Genomic DNA, 16,781 nt, shown 5'->3' with positions numbered 1-16,781 from the left:
TGGAGTTTCCGCGATGGGCAGCAAGTTGAATCGTACTGCTAACTGAATCGCCAACTTGGTACGTAAAACAACACCAAGATACGGGATGTGACTAATTTTTACTCATGTGTAGAAATACCATGCATAAATGAGGTCACTATTTAGAATATCTTACATTATACACAATATCAATACACAATACAAAAACAAACTATGCTGTTATGTCTCATGTACTAATTTTGCCAGGACTATTACAAGTATCTTTCAGATGTCAGGAAGGTCTGACGTACTTTTCCCAGCTAGTATGTTTTCCAAAGCACATCTGTCCACTTTTGTTATGAGCAAGAAAAAGCAGTCTTTTTCAGATAGCAAACAGACAATGCTTGCTCAGTGAAGAGGGAATAGCCACTGGGATATCGTTGTTTCATACTGTCCCCTTATCCAGGGAGAAAGTTTGAGTTCACCAGATGAACTTGGATAGGCCAATTTCTCAGAAACAGACAAATTAACACAAATGTAGTTTCAGAAATTACAAAAGCTTCTTCCAAACTAAAGTGCTCACTGTTTTAAGAGGAAACAAGTTGATTTACTTACCTTAAAAACAAAATCACTGTATATTTTGATGTAGAAAATGAAAAATATTGGTTATTCAAATGTAAACTTGGTACTCTTCTTTGGAAATCATTTATATTATTAAAATTGCACTTATTTTATGAAATAACTCCAATTACTTTAATCTTCCGCACATTTTCAATGGGGAGTTTCAGAATATACGTAACATACTTGTTTTAACACAACTACTGGTTGGCAAAAAACAGTAGAAACTCCCCATGATCTGTGTACTCTTTGTGAAGTATAAAGAGAAACATCTCCTTTACTTTGTGATCGTAACTCTGCGAAAATATTGTGGTGTATATTTGCAAGATTACTTCTGATGTAAGTAATTAAAGATACCAAGACGTCATTGAACACTATGAATTCAGCTGTGTTTTAAATTACTGTTTTGGAGAAGTATAGTATGTAGGCAAGAGGTTAAAAGAAAAATCTTGTTTTTATTTATTCTTAATGGAGGTCAAAAACATACATGAAATAAAACACATACATATTGCTTACAAAGGCAATATAATTGAAAAGAATGTACCATTGGTGGCTCTTGTACATTTCTGTGAATATAAGATTTGGATTTTTGTTGTAAACGGTATCTGGTTTCCTATGTACTAACCTTTTCTAACTTGTCAAAGTTTTGATTTGGTTTTGCTGTTGTCCCACCTTTCTAGAACTCATTTGTTTTGTGTGAATTGATAAAACAATTTAATTGATGACAGTGAAAAGGCGTGACAACAGATGATTTAACATGACTTCCTCATCCACCTGATACAGAATGACATGGTAATAGGGTAACACTGCCCTCTGAGCAAATATGACATGCAACAATGCCAACAAAGTGCCAGTGATACAAGCAACGTTTTTGGTTTACATTTGAACATATTTGGCTGACAAAATAAAATTTCCATAATTCCTCATACTGCCTCATACTGGTGCAAATTTTCCAGAAATAGTGTTTCTTGAAGGGCACAATGCTGACAGAATAAAATTTACATTTTTGTTCTACAACAACCCATACAGGCTCATAAAACTGAAGTACTGCAAAAACAATCAAACAGTTTTTTTGAACACAGTTATACAAATCCTTTTGAGGTCATCAAGTTCAACAACTTGCCTTTGTTTAAAATGTTGAAACAGAAAGCAATGAAATATCAGCCAGTTCACTCAGCAAGGACCTGGTACAAATTTTTTCTTTATTGTTTCTATAACGGAACGTATCGGTTGCCTTTCTGATGAGAGTTAAGGACCCTGGGCAAATGTTCATGGTGTAATTAAACAGGGGTATGTTTACATTTGTTCACATATATATTCATCAAGAATGGCACCCTCAGATGAAGCTGGATTAACAGCATATGGAAGATGAGTTCAGTGTTCTTCAGGAAAGCCAATTTCCTTACTTGACACTGATTTTCCAGTCTTTGTCAACTGATAGCCATTACCATAGAAAAGGTGCAGTCTACTTTCATCAAAGTCTACCTTCATCTATTCAATCTTCCTTACAGAATAATTTATGTATGTATGCATTGATGTGTAACCTGGCCCCAAAATCAAGACCGCTGGTTACCATGGGTAATCATCATTGTGAAATAGTCACAGGGAATGATGGGGAAGATTTGTTTTCAATTTTTACCACTGAAGTAGGATGAGGCTATGCTATCCTTTTGCAGACAATATCTTTCAGTCAAATTCACACTGTTGAGAGCTCAGCTATTTGTATCTTGATGTGTAGTACTCCTCTTCAACGTCATACAAATCAATGGCTACTTCGTCTCTCAACTGCATTAACTTGCGGTCATACTCTGCCTGTGCAGATTTTAAATATTGAGTCCTGTGTGCAATGGCTTCATTGACAGATGGAAAGTCATTAAGAATCAAAAATTGTTTGATATCTGCGGTCAGTTTCATCAGTGACTCCCCAGCCCGCACCTGAAAGACGAACATTATAGTCCAGTGTGATAAATGTACAGATATATATTACAAATAATTAGGGATTGATGTCCTATCCAGTTAAACTGTCCAAAGCTGAATCAGAATATCTTTACTGATTCTGAAATCGTATTTTGCTCAAAGGGCATTATGTTCTACAGCTGCATTTGCATGCAACAAAATGCAGCCATGGTGTATAGTTTCTAAAGCTGCACTATGCCAACTGGAATAATCTATCAATAATCTTGGCTAAAAGTAAACATATTTCATTTCCTCTCAATATTTCCTGAGCCTTAGAAAATTTGTTACTAAAGAAACATTTCTTACTGTAGTGATGCTGTATTGTTCTGAAAACATCTTTGAATCATATTAAAATACGTGATATAATTTTTATTTCATTGAAATCTGTGAGAAATTGTTCCTTACTAAACAAAACTGAATACAATTCAGGAAAACTAATGTCAAGGAAAAATTAAAGCATCAGATCAAAAAGTCCGTGATGGTTGAACGAAATCTTTTTTTTTCAGTATACCGGTACTTACAATGTTGGCTGCTCTGACATGAATCTCATTATTGTCCTGTTCTGCCTGTGTGAACCTTGACACCTGAGTCTCTTCTTCAATCTGGCAAGAAACACACATCAGAAATCCAAATGAGTTATCCTAACATTAAATTAAATAACTCATGGGACAACATGTAATTATCTGCTATTGTTAGATATATTTGTGCTATTGTTGGATATATTTGTGCCGATCACAACACCACCACTTATTGAAGCAAAGTTTGCCAGAGCTTCTGTTGTTACTAATCTCTGGCTGCGAGTTGAACTCTACATTTTGACAAAGGATCTTCTTCCTGTCACTTCAATAGTAAGTGCTGATATTTGACATATTTCTGTTGCTGTATGAAATACATGTACATCTATGATGTATTCTTTGTTGAATAATGTATCAAATGCTTATGATTCACCCAATACTGGTAGAATTTGCAATGACAAATCTGGCATCTGTAATGAAAATAAGAAAAGCAGAGAGTAAATAAAGTCATGTGAGGTGTGAAGAAGTGACTTAAGACAAAGATATTTCTAACCAAACCTTTGCTAATTTGACTATTGATGTGAAGTTGTCCAGCATTGATTTCACGTCATCTTTCAGTCTCTTGTTGTAGGACTTCAACAGTGTGTCTTTACTTTGTGGTATGGCACGCTGAGAGGCAGCCATACTTGATAACTGAAACATCAATAATATTCAGAATTTAAACACTGTAAAAAACTTCATGTACATAATCACAATGTGATATGCAAACATGCAAAACTCAGAAAAGGGACATCTTTGTATGTCCAGCATATGGTTTACTGTGACCATAGGGGCAGTTCACATGTCCTTCCTGAGGGATGGGGTTGGGGGTAGGTGTCTTGGTCCCAGCACAGGGTTCTTGTTGCTTGTTGGTGCATTAGGTAATTACTCTCATGATAAAACGGTGTAAGATTATCACAGGACAAATACATGACACTGTACATGCAGAGTCATCCTTCAGTCTTCAACAAGAAATCTTCAGAAAACCAGTTCAAGATACTCGACACTTTAGGTTGGTAGTATAAATCTTCATTGGCAGTATCATACTCCAACGTATTAAAATAAATATACCATAGCAACAAGAAACCTGTGCTGAGACAAAGACACCCCTGCTCCACCCCTGGGGGGACGGACATGTGAACTGCCCCTAGGCCCTATGCTGTGACATTGGCTGTGAAAGCACACCTTTTCACAATTGTACTGTTGTGCATTCAGAGTTATTGTTTGCTTTGGAATTACCATAGCTCTGCGTAGCAGGGCTGTGTGTTACCGGCATTTTACGGCCGGTGGGAGGCCGTATAACGCCGGTAACACACAGCCTTGCCTTGTTGCCGATCCGTAGCCCTACCACTCCCTTTGCCACTCCCCCTACAGTTGCGAGTGTAGTGATACTTACCGGCCGCCGCGTACTATGCATAGAATAAATAGTACGTGGCGGCCGGTACGTATCACTACACTCGCAATGTGACTCTCCCCCAACACAACCAGCAAAGGGAGTGGTAGGGCTACGGATCCGCAGCAAAGCCCTGCCGGGTCCTACTAATTACTGCCCGTAGCTGCCTGTAGACTGCTCGAGAACTCTCGAGGAGCAAGTAGGCCAAATTTCGCCAATTTTAACACTAAGCCAATAGCTTGAACTTATATTATGCCTGGCTAACCAAAAAATATCATTAATTTAGTGTTTTCTGTAGCGGTTTAGAACCCGAAAAACGCCAGGCTTTCGACTAGAAAGACGTCCCCATCTTGATTGTGAGATCATACCATTCAGTGCAAAGGGTGGTAGGCTGTCAAGCTGTTCGCGCTTGGCGAGTTTATTGTACCACCTCTCGGACTGAATGGTATGATCTCACTGTCAAGCTGTCGTCTTCCGTGTTCCAAAACCGCCAGAGAAAACATCAGGTTAACGCCAAATCAATTATATTTTCGGTTGGCTGGGCATGAAATATACTGAACCTATTGGCCTAGTGTTAAAATGGGCGAAATTTGGCCCACTTTTTCCTCGGGCAGTGCTCGGGCAGTTCTTAGGCAGTCCTCGGGCAGCTACGGGTAGTCACGGGCAGTAATTAGTAGGACCGGCCCTGCCATGCAGAGCTAGGAATTACCAGAGACACCCTTGCGCGAACGCACACGCCGTAAGTCATTATGACACTCCAGTACAGTAGCTATGTAGGATGAGTGGATATTAATTATGAATACAGGGTAGCCTAGCTGCAAAATTGTAGGGCTACGGTGAGGTGGTCGGTGATTTTTGGTGTTTTGCGACTTCGCTCACCAGTAGCGCTACAATGCCGATGGCCCTGGGGAGTATAAAATAAGCGCATCCCACTGGACTAGGCGTGTTGATGTGAAATGCTACATATTTACTGCATTTGGTCGTACCGATTTATCACTACTGAAGACTAAACACTATACTACACTTAACCTTGTCGTTTATGGGGTTTGGAATTTGTTCAAACACGTCGATCACGTTCCATAAACATTGAGCGTGGGGCATCCATGTTTCTGGGAGCCGCCATTACCGGAAGTTGGTAATGGCGGCTCCCAGAAATGTTTTCGGAAAGCGATCGACGTGTTTGAACAAATTCCAAACCCCATAAACGACAAGGTTAGTGTAGTATAGTGTTTAGTCTTCAGTAGTGATAAATCGGTACGACCAAATGCAGTAAATATGTAGCATTTCACATCAACACGCCTAGTCCAGTGTAGCTGCAAAATTGTAGCGCTATGGTGAGGCGGTCGGTGATTTTGGTTTTTGCGACTTCGCTCACCAGTAGCGCTACAAGGCCGATGGCCCTGGGGAGTATCATATAAGCGCACCCCACTCGATCAGGCGTGTTGATGTGGAATGCAACATATTTACTGCATTTGGTCGTACCGATTTATCACTACTGAAGACTAAACAGTATACTGCACTAACTTTGTCGTTTATGGGGTTTGAAATTTGTTCAAACACGACGATCGCGTTCTGAAAATATTGAGCGTGGGGCGTCGGTGTTTGTGGGAGCCGCCATTACCGGAAGTTGGTAATGACGGCTCCCAGAAATGTTTCGGAACGCGATCGTCGTGTTTTAACAAATTTAAAACCCCATAAATGACATAGTTGGTGCAGTATACAGTTTAGTCTTCAGTAGTGATAAATCGGTACGACCAAATGCAGTAAATATGTTGCATTCAACATCAACACGCCTGGTCGAGTGGTTTGCGCTTATATGATACTCCCCAGGGCCATCGGCCTTGTAGCGCTACTGGTGAGCGAAGTCGCAAAAACCAAAAATCACCGACCGCCTCACCGCAGCGCTACAATTTTGCAGCTAATTCCAGTGGGATGCGCTTATTTTATACTCCCCAGGCCATCGGCATTGTAGCGCTACTGGTGAGCCAAGTCACAAAAACCAAAATCACCAAAAATCACCGACCGCCTCACCGTAGTGCTACAATTTTGCAGCTACAGGGTAGCCCTGCGTACGATGCTATGTGTTCCCGGCGGTTAACGGCGAGGCCGTATAACGCCGGGAACAGACGTGCAGACAGCACCTTACGCAGGGCTAGAATTGTCGCTCACGCCGCTGTAGCACACGGAAGCGAACTTTGATCACAGTATTTTATATGTTGCGGTTTCTTTCTCCGTTGGCTAAATCACGGATGCACATCTATGGCTAATGAACCATTAGTTACTTACATGCTGCACGCGTACAGAGCGTTTTTTAGCTGTGTACGTAGCAAGTTGAAAGCTGGTTTCCAACTTTGTTCATGCCCTGTGCGCAGCCATTTGCTATCCCACAATTCCGTATCAGATCTCGCAATATCTCGCCTGTCGTATATGAGAACAGCCTCTTTTTCGTGGCTGCCAAGATGGTGGGTACTCCGATCCCCAGGAAGCAAAAAGATATCTAATAAAATCAGTCTCATCCGTCAGCTTAACATTTCTCACATCGCATATTTAAACAAACAAGAATATAGTTTTGCTCTTTAAATAATTATTAGGGCGTTTTCGCTTCGATAAAATGTTAAACTTTCTGTATTTTGGTAATGTTATTGAGAGCAAGTTACACATGTAATTTTGTGGCTTCAGTCTATATAAACCAGTATTGGACCTAATAGCGATGCAAACAGTCTTCCGTATCTGCTGTATTGATGATTTATACCACTCGAAGTGAGAGTATGAAACCGGGAGCTTTAACAGCTTTTGCCTTGCACTTTGCAGCCTAAAGTCAAGAAGACGACGAAGGGGAAGAAGGTAGCCCCGGCCCCTTATGCTGCCAAAACAGCAGCACCGAAAAAAGTGGTAAACCCACTTTTTGAGAAACGGCCAAAGAACTTTGGTATTGGTAGGTACACGACACTTTTTCTGTGGTGTGCACTGACAACTGTCACATTCACTAATCATCAGTTGTTTTCCTGATACTTCATGCAGTTGAGATCGATTGTTTATACAGTGTTGAATCTAGAGCGCGCCATCGCGGGATTGACGCCTTTCAGCAAAAAATCCCGCTCTGAAATCTACCCAGTGCGTCACTTTGGGCGCACTCACAAAGAGGGGGGTCTGTAAATAGGTCAACGTGTGTTTTCTTTCATTGTTAAACGTAACCACTTTGCGTGATGATTTGCTATATTTTGCTAGAATGTTACCAATGATTTCATTTATAAATACTTTAGCAGCACACGTCCGTTTTGAAATGACATTCGCGTTTGTTACAATTACATTGTCAATAAAACTTTTTTGTGAATGTACTGACTGACAGCCGTGACGAGAAAAAAATTCACGTACGGGAGTAATTTCAAACTAACTCTCACACAGAAAGGTTTTTGGAAAATGTAGCCAACACACCTATTCCATTCAAAAAGAAAAAACATGTTCTTGATCAAGCGGAAATCAAACCAAATTCCAAATTTTCTGAAACATTTCATGTGTCCACATGGATCGAGATACTAGACGTAGCTTGATGTCATGTTGTTTGTCAAGTCGTTATGTCACGGTCACGCATGCATGGCTTGCCAAGAAATTCGATCTGGCGAGAACAACAGTGAATATCTATTCAGATCTTATACCAGACGGGTCATATGTCAAGTTCTTCAGTAAGAATGCATTTACTAATACTTGCACGGCTTGCATTGTCAGAGTCGGGACGTGTGCTGTGTTTGTTTTGCCTCGATGCAGCACATGGTGTCGGCCATTTTCCAAACTTGCTTAGGACAAAGCGTCATCACTCTAGACTCCCTAGGTTACCCTTTTATGTCTATGGGAACTTACTGCTGCAGAGATCGAGACTACTTAGTCATTAAAAAAAGTCCTGCTCTATCAATGAGAGCTGTGAAATGACAAATGAACTTACTTTTCTCACTGTGGGGAAATTGTCAATTGTATTTTTGCATAATATTGAAAGAATTATCTCTTGAGACTAACAGAATGTGCTGCATCTTTTCTATGAATGTGAGTGAATTTGTGATACTTTATTCAAAACAATTATATTCTTGAATAGATGTACAAAGACTTCATATACTTATTTTAAATAAATGCTAATTTAATATGCAGATTAATATGCAAATTTGCTGCCAATAAATTGTCCCCCAAATTTTGAAATGTCCCCCAAAATATTAAGGCAGTGGGCCCAAATGTCCCCCAATCCTAAGATCCTAGATTCAACACTGTTTATAGAGTGACAAATAATATTGCATATCCCTATGCATGGATATATTGTTACAGCCAATGTACACACTTTCTTATCTAACTGTGCATCGTCAAGCAGTGTTCTTGCCTAATTTTGAGCGATGCTTGTGCCCAGAAAAAAGTTTACATAAGTAGTTTTGTGATTTTTCACAAAGTCATTGTAAGGTGACAATGACTGACATCTTAGAACCCATCAGTTTTGAAAATTTGGAAATCTTGGCCAGGCATATGTCATGCACTTTCACAACAGCAGTCCTTGGTATCATACACAAATCAGATTTATCCCTCTGTTGCACAAACCTGATAAAAGCTGGATCAAGTTTCAGCAATTGCGCATGTGTGCTGCAAAGTCATCTCTATTGGTTTCCAACTATTCTCAGAAGAAATGCCTGTGGCCACTCTGATAAGAATTTATGTTATTCAGTATCCCACCTAAAATCTGTAATTTTTACCAAATAGGCAGTTCAGTCAATTCAGGTTATGGATACGAAGATACCAACACAGATGCAGGTTTTCACTAGCTGCAAAATAGTAGTGCTACGGTGAGGCGGTTGGTGAGTTTTGGTTTTTGTGACTTCGCTCACCAGTTGCGCTTCAATGCCGATGGCCCTGTAGAGTTCCAAATAAGCACATCGCACTGGGTGAGGCGTGTTGATTTGAAATGCTACACATTTACTGCATCTGGTCGTACCAATTTATCACTACTGCAGGGTTTGCTCTGGCTACTCAAGCTGATTAGCCTTTTTGGCTAATACAGTGTGAACACAAGTAGCCAGATTTTTCTTATGAGAGGTGAGGTCAAGGGTCACACACATTCATCTCGAAGGGTCAAAGGTGATATCATTAAATACTCAAGAGTAGTGATAACCAAATATTTCAGGTCTGCCACTTTCTCATCATCATATGTATCCTCAGTGCTGCTTCAATAAAAAGAATGCTTCGTATCAAAAACTCATGCATGACTATTGAACACCACTTGTGAACTTTCAAACGTCAACCAAAGAAATTGTGAAGTACAAAAAAATACAGAAAAGAGTAACATCCTCAAGATCTTCATGAACGTGGCATGGCATGCCATGATCACACTGATATTGATACACGTCCGTGCATGGCCAAAGACAGCAAAACTCAGTAACAATTTCCAAGCTAAGTAAACAGTGTTTTACAAAGCTGTTTAAATCAAACTGGTTTGCACAATCCCTCGATATAGAAGTGACATTTTGGTGACATTTCAGCTTGAATCATACCTTGAGATAAAATATAAACGTGAAACAAAGACATCATGTGTGCTGCCATTCACGTTCAAGAGCATGGTGTGAACCCTGAACTGGCATGTGCATTGGCTGCACGTAAAGCAACTCTACTTTCCAAGATCAAACGGTCCGTGTCTTGTTAAAACAACAGCATAGCAGTGAAAATTGTAATGGTCACCGGTAAAAGCTCTTCACAGATGAAAGGATGATCGCTGAAAACAACTGAAATTGCATGTTTAGACTTGGACTATGACAACCTCCCGGGAAAACAGGACAGCGTGAACGTGAACAATGGCGGACGTAACTAGAGTGGGACTATTCTATTTAGGTAACGGGGGACATTTCGGAGGGGCACAAGTACATGTATTGGGTATACGTGCCATTTTGCTCACGATACTATCACGGGAACTTCGATGTCCCATCATCTGAAAAGTAATTTTACCAACTTGTACGACCCATTATACTCTGAAAACAGTGGCAGGGCTTATACTTAGATGAGTACGATAGTACTATGGCGGAAGACTTCCCAAGAAGTAAAACAAAACACCGCAATACAACAGAACATCGTAGAACAAAGTGACCGAACGTACAAATTTTGAGTCGCCAGTCTGGCGATTGTTCTGACCGTCTGAGTCGCCAATGAGTGAATCAATTCGCCATTTTGCCGTCTGGCGAGCGGTAGCGCGAACACTGCTACTTAAGACAAAACACTATACTACACTAACCTTGTCGTTTATGGCATTTGGAAATTGTTCAAAGACGTCGATGGCATTCCATAAACAATGAGCGTGGGGCATACGTGTTTCTGTTAGCCGCCATTACCGGAATTTGGTAATCGCGGCTCCCAGAAATGTTTTCGGAACGCCAATGATGTGTTTGAACAAATTCCAAACTTCAAAAACAACAAGGTTAGTGTAGTATAGTGTTTAGTCTTAAGTAGTGATAAATTGGAATGACCAAATGCAGTAAAGCATTTCAAATCAACACACCTCACCCAGTGCGATGTGCTTATTTGGAACTCTACAGGGCCATTGGCATTGTAGTGCTACTGGTGAGCAAAGTTGCAAAATCCAAACTCACCGACCGCCTCACTGTAGCGCTACAATTTTGTAGCCAGGTTTTCACCTGTTTACTTGAGTCAGACTTCATTCATGTATCCAATTTGGAATTAGTGTTCCATGATATCCACCTATAGGGACTGAGTTTACTCTTCGCGCATATTACAAAACTCAATGAGTTTAAGTGTGCATTACTTTTGTTAAGGGTATTACCTTGATAGATTTTACAGCGGTTTCACAGTAAGGCCACTTGGGTTTTATGGTTCTCTTAGGTATGTTGATGTAATCACATAAGGAGACATTAAAACGATACAGGGTTTTTGTAATTATGCATTAATGTGATGTCCCCAAACCTTATCAAAAACCCTGGCCCTGTTTCCAACTGGCAACAAGAATGAAATGGATCGTGATGCTATTGTAGGCTAGGATAAGTGACAGCATTTTATCCTCTGCAGTGGCCAGTGTAGATGTGCCGTACCATCACAGAAAATATCTCAATAGTGCAGGAAAAATTAGTGCAAGACAAATAAACACATTTTTGGACATGATGGATATTGAAAATTTTCAAATTGTCTCACACGTATTTCTTACTTAGTTGGCAAAAGCTAGCATTAGTCCTCATTATACCTACAATTTCTTACCCACAGGTCAGGACATCCAACCCAAGAGAGATCTGACACGGTATGTGAAGTGGCCCAAGTATGTTCGTCTACAACGTCAGAAAGCAGTTCTGTACAAGAGACTGAAAGTGCCTCCAGCAATCAACCAGTTCAGTCAGACCCTGGATAGGCAAACAGGTAAACTTCACAATTTTATCATTTTCAACTGCAAAGGTTTGCTTTGGAGACATAAGTTCTACATGCATTATTGGTGTGCCAAAGAATTTTTCTGGCGTGAGTCTAATCTTTTGACTTTCCAATATGCTTACTTTCATTGTAAAATGTTTTCAGACTAGATAAGATTGATTGTGTCACAACAAAGAAAACTTTTCTTGGGGTTTTCAGGTAGGGCTCTTTAACAGGCATACAAATCACCGTTGAAAAATGACAGCTTATAATCCTGTTTAACCTTTCAAATGCAAAGTACAGCCACTCACACTGCCAACATTGTTGGCATGACTATGATGATGAGATTCATGTTGCCTTGTGGCAGTTTAATTTATTTCTAAATGTACTTGCCAGCAGGTCACATCTCAATGATAAATAATGTTTGTCCCTATCACATACATATGTTAGCTGTCACTGAGACAATTGCAAATACAGTAGTAAGAAATTTAGGAAGCTGTGATAGAGACACAACAAGGTTATTTATAGACAGTTTTTGTAGCATTTGTAATATTGGTCTGATCTCCTTGAGAATCTGCTGGCAGGCAAAGTGCTATAATACATTTGGAAATGAAGGATTAGTGTAAATCAGTAATTTGTTTGATATTCATGTATCACATCATCAGATGTGGGTGAAACTTTCCACAAATTATCCAGTTTTAAGGAACTCCAGGGCTCGAAATACTTTTTTCAACCACCTGTCCACTGGACAAGTCAAAATAAAAAGTACCTGTCCTGGTGAGAAAAGTACCTGTCCAAAATGGCATAATTTATTTTAAGAAACTATACTAATTTCAATTCAATTCAAGAAACTCTACCTGTATCATATGTAAACTAGCTTAACAGCGCCCTGGGTGTCGAGATAGCTTTGAGAATCTCCCAATCTAATTTGAGACGTGACCTTAGATAAATCAACATGGCTGCCTCCTGTAAACAGTGATTAGATATTATCGAACTGTCTTTTCTTTTTTCTGACAGGTAAATATCCAAATAATGATTTTCAAAATTGTAAAAGGTATATAAATTTTAACTTATAAATATTTGCTGTAGTCAATTGGTTGAAATACTGGTTGCAGGCTGAAAAACCTACCTGTCCACTTTGACAAGTACTTCTCAAAACTACTTGTCCCAGGCCAAATTTCACTTGTCCGGGACAGGCACATAGGTATTATTTCGAGCCCTGAACTCCCAACATTGTGCCAATGATGAGTACTTAATATTTGCTATATGAGGGAAGCGTTGATATCAACCTACCACCATATCTCTGAGGCACATAATCTTCAGTGTTTAACTCTGGAGCTGGTCACTTCACTTGTTCCACTGTGTGCCTATCGTGGGTTTGATTGCTACCATAGAAATAAGTGGAATCTTCTGTATTGACTTGCTTGATAGGGGAATCCCAAGCCAAACCCCCTCTTTTTGGCCTTGAAACAATTCAAAATATCTCATCCATCTGCAGTTAAAATTTAACAGTCAAATCCTCTGAAGACTTGTGCAGAAATATACAAAATTGTGAAAGTGACCACTAATTTCAAATTTGGTGTCTTCCAATTGCATGCTTTACAGATACGTCAACTTTTGTCAAGTTGTTTTTAAGAGCTTTAAGTTAATGAAACCCCTCACCTTCATATATCCAATAGTCCACATCAAACAAAAATACTGATTTACAATTTCACTGATCATCATAGTGTTGAAGTACAGTGTAATTAGTCAAGGTTGTGTTTAAAGTTTTAAAAAGTCACAATTTTGATCTTACAGCAACGCAGCTTTTTAAACTATTAAATAAATATCGGCCAGAGTCGAAACAAGAAAAGAATGCTCGACTGAAAGGCAGAGCTGAGGAAAGGGCAAAGGGTAAAGATGATGTACCAACCAAGAGACCACCAGTGGCAAGATCTGGAATTAACACCGTAACTGCTCTTGTAGAAAGTAAAAAAGCACAGCTGGTTATTATTGCCCATGATGTTGATCCTCTTGAGGTAAAGTATTGAAGCTATCATTTATTTGTATAATGCAGTTAAGGAATGGTTCTGTGATCAGCAGTGTGCCCGCTAAGCCAATTTGATGCCTCATGACGCAGAGCAAATCCGCCTGACGCACTGAAATTACAAGTAATCTGACGCAGCTGTAAAAAGCCTGTCAATTAGTACAAATGCTAAGCAGATTCATAATTTTCACAGATAACATGTTTTCCTTGTAATTTTTGGGGCGAAAAAGTAGTTGAATATGACATTTCTATAAGTCTCTGCAGTGATACTACGTGCCGATTGTACACTTGTCTTGCTGATCGATCGATGGGGAAGGAGGCAGCCATTGTTGTTTTCATTGTCTTCTCACTGACTCACACGAGAATACCAGGAATCGAGAAAGACACTACCATAGAGGGCGCTACACTTACAACTACTGACTTTTATTTACAACCATTTTCATGCATGCGGTGACGCACTCCAAGTCAAGTTTTCTTCAGTTTGACTCAAAAAAAATTTTTCACCTCCCCTTAGAGGGCACACTGGTGATCAGCTTCAAAATGAACTTGGTGATCATCTGATGGAACATTGAACTTACCAGAGAAACCCCTGAATAGCAATAGATATGTCTGACTAGCATATCAACGTTTTACTATTGAATGTTTTATTAATGTAATTTGAAAGGTACACTACAAGGTAATGTAATAAGATTGCAACATACAGTGTAAAGTTGATTATCACAGTTGTGGTGCACTGTAGACTACAGTTTGCTGGTATTGTAAAGATTCCTCGTGTTATTGATGTGATATGTGAGCTAGTTTATCGCGTCATGACGACAAATGATGTTGCATGTGCCTGTTAAGTTTGCAATGATGGTTTGAATTTCTTCACCTGAAAAAAGCCATGTTGATCAACAAAACTCGAGCTTTTTAACACTGAGCTTACTTCACAGGCATCAAAGCTCAAAAATTTTCTGATTGTGGTCAAAGGTCAGACTTTTAACCAAATGTACTCATTTTCCTTCAGATTGTTCTCTGGTTGCCAGCATTGTGCCGTAAAATGGGTGTCCCATACTGTATTGTCAAAGGCAAAGCAAGGCTGGGAACAGTGGTACACAGAAAGACAAGCACGTGTCTTGCATTCACTACTGTCAATCCTGAGGACAAACCAGCTCTCAATAAACTCATTGAAGCAGTGAAGACCAACTACAATGAAAGATACGAGGAGGTAAATCTACAAAAAATGACCATCTTACTCTTTCATATACTTCTTTCATGTATTTTTTGCCTCCCTGAAATCCATTTCGTTTGTGATAGAAACTCTGATGTGAGCAAATCCAGTTGTCTAAGATGTGGAACCATGAAACCATTTGCCCAAAATAGAATATTTGACAGTTCACTGATCCAATTGTCAAATGTATGCAAATAAGTTTGTATGGTATGATATTATACATTTACTGCAAACTTTAGACTGCATTACTGCTTCTAGCATACCACTTGTGTAGAAACTGCCATATATTCAAAAATTTGTTTACCTCAAGGTTTAAGGTTTAGCAGGAGGCAGTTACACATTTCAAGGATATAAAGTCACATGTTGAAATTGTCAGGGAGTCTGAGGCCAGATATACAGGCAGACAAGTGAATAATTGAACAAAATGTTCTTTGAATTTTGCCCTTCTGCAATGATGGTTGAATTTCTTCAACTGAAAGACAAAGCTGTTGATCAACAATCCGAGCTTTTTAACACTGAGCTATCCATTGGGGCATCACACTCAAATACGATGTTGTGATTCTATCCTGTCAACTCGAAATTGTCATGATGTCTTGTCTTTTCACTTTACAGATACGTCGTCACTGGGGTGGTGGCATTATGGGTGCAAAATCTCAGGCAAGAATTGCCAAACTTGAAAGAGCAAAGGAGAAAGAACTAGCCAGCAAGATGGGATAAGAACTGGACACTTCATGAACACATAAACATAAACATACCGCTGTGTTGTAATTTACCACGCAAATAAAAAAAATATGAACAGAATTCTGTTTACAAGATATTAGCTTCTCGTATCATTTTTCCTTCCTTGGCTCATAAGAAGACCTCATTGTTTGCTCTATATTACATGTAAGAACTAGCTAAATCAGCATGATAGTTTGATGTATATTCAGGGAACCCATGGTTTGAAGCGCACACTCAAAATACAACTTGAAAGTAAGAGCAGGATTAACATCATAGAAAACTTGCAGGTTAAGGTACACGGTCACCGTAAATTTGCACATTCCATATATGGTGAAGGGGCTGTGCTTAGCGTACTACCCTGTGACACCTGTAGCTGTCTGTTTTCCATATTTGATACGTCAAAGAACATGGTAGTGGTCTACGCTGCTGAGTATGCCATGGCTGGTCGTGTGGAGGCGCCTTTTTAAAAAGTGGCCACCCGTGTAAAATCTGTGATTGGCTAATAAAAACAGGTGACCGAATACTTTTAGTGGAAGATCTGTCATGTATACGTGTTGCCTCTCCCGCAAGGAACGGATCATGTCTCTATAACCAAGTAGGAATTTTTGTGTGAAATTAGGGGGATGTGATAGTTTATTACATCTCCACTTTTAACCCAACCATGTTCTTTTCAAATTACAATCAGGTGTTTGTTGTTAAACCGCTTAATTTCAGTTGGGTGTATTTCACACAAATCATTTGGTTGAAGTGTGGTTCCATCATTTGCGATGCCCCTAGCATTTGCTGAAGAGCAGCTGATAAATATTGCAAGCCCATGAGAGTCATAAGCACCCATAATAGTGAGCAATGTTGGTACATGGTAGTAATTTCGTAAAGAGTTGTTCCCCATGAAGTACCATCACAATCACATTTGGATGCAAAACGGTATTGGGCTTTCAATGTCAGCTTATCATGGTATATTCCTGAACTTTGTGC

The 16,781-nt window shown here is 39.5% G+C and overlaps 2 protein-coding genes and 3 non-coding genes across 5 annotated transcripts; 4 read left to right on the top strand and 1 right to left on the bottom strand.

Moving 5' to 3' along the window:
* Window positions 1-1,011: 1,011 nt before the first annotated feature.
* Window positions 1,012-6,882, bottom strand: LOC139152595 (mediator of RNA polymerase II transcription subunit 22-like). The gene is made up of 4 exons (XM_070725836.1): window positions 6,766-6,882; window positions 3,606-3,740; window positions 3,054-3,134; window positions 1,012-2,511 (listed from the first exon to the last, which is right to left on the bottom strand). The coding sequence occupies exons 2-4, from the start codon at window positions 3,729-3,731 to the stop codon at window positions 2,293-2,295; spliced, it is 426 nt and encodes a 141-aa protein (XP_070581937.1). The 5' UTR covers window positions 3,732-3,740; window positions 6,766-6,882; the 3' UTR covers window positions 1,012-2,292.
* LOC139152594 (large ribosomal subunit protein eL8-like) lies at window positions 6,812-15,901 on the top strand. Its single transcript, XM_070725835.1, has 6 exons — window positions 6,812-6,941; window positions 7,291-7,414; window positions 11,713-11,862; window positions 13,648-13,868; window positions 14,883-15,083; window positions 15,699-15,901. Exons 1-6 carry the CDS (start codon window positions 6,837-6,839, stop codon window positions 15,801-15,803), a joined length of 906 nt encoding a protein of 301 aa, XP_070581936.1. The 5' UTR covers window positions 6,812-6,836; the 3' UTR covers window positions 15,804-15,901.
* On the top strand, window positions 13,087-13,161 carry LOC139115052 (small nucleolar RNA SNORD24). Its single transcript, XR_011548032.1, has one exon. It is a non-coding gene; the product is annotated as a small nucleolar RNA SNORD24 (small nucleolar RNA).
* On the top strand, window positions 14,721-14,800 carry LOC139115049 (small nucleolar RNA SNORD36). The gene has a single exon (XR_011548029.1). It is a non-coding gene; the product is annotated as a small nucleolar RNA SNORD36 (small nucleolar RNA).
* On the top strand, window positions 15,533-15,610 carry LOC139115050 (small nucleolar RNA SNORD36). The gene has a single exon (XR_011548030.1). It is a non-coding gene; the product is annotated as a small nucleolar RNA SNORD36 (small nucleolar RNA).
* Window positions 15,902-16,781: the final 880 nt, after the last annotated feature.

Source organism: Ptychodera flava, chromosome 16, assembly GCF_041260155.1.
Source record: "Ptychodera flava strain L36383 chromosome 16, AS_Pfla_20210202, whole genome shotgun sequence".
Lineage (NCBI taxonomy): Eukaryota > Metazoa > Hemichordata > Enteropneusta > Ptychoderidae > Ptychodera > Ptychodera flava.
This window is presented reverse-complemented; position numbering and strand designations above follow the sequence as displayed.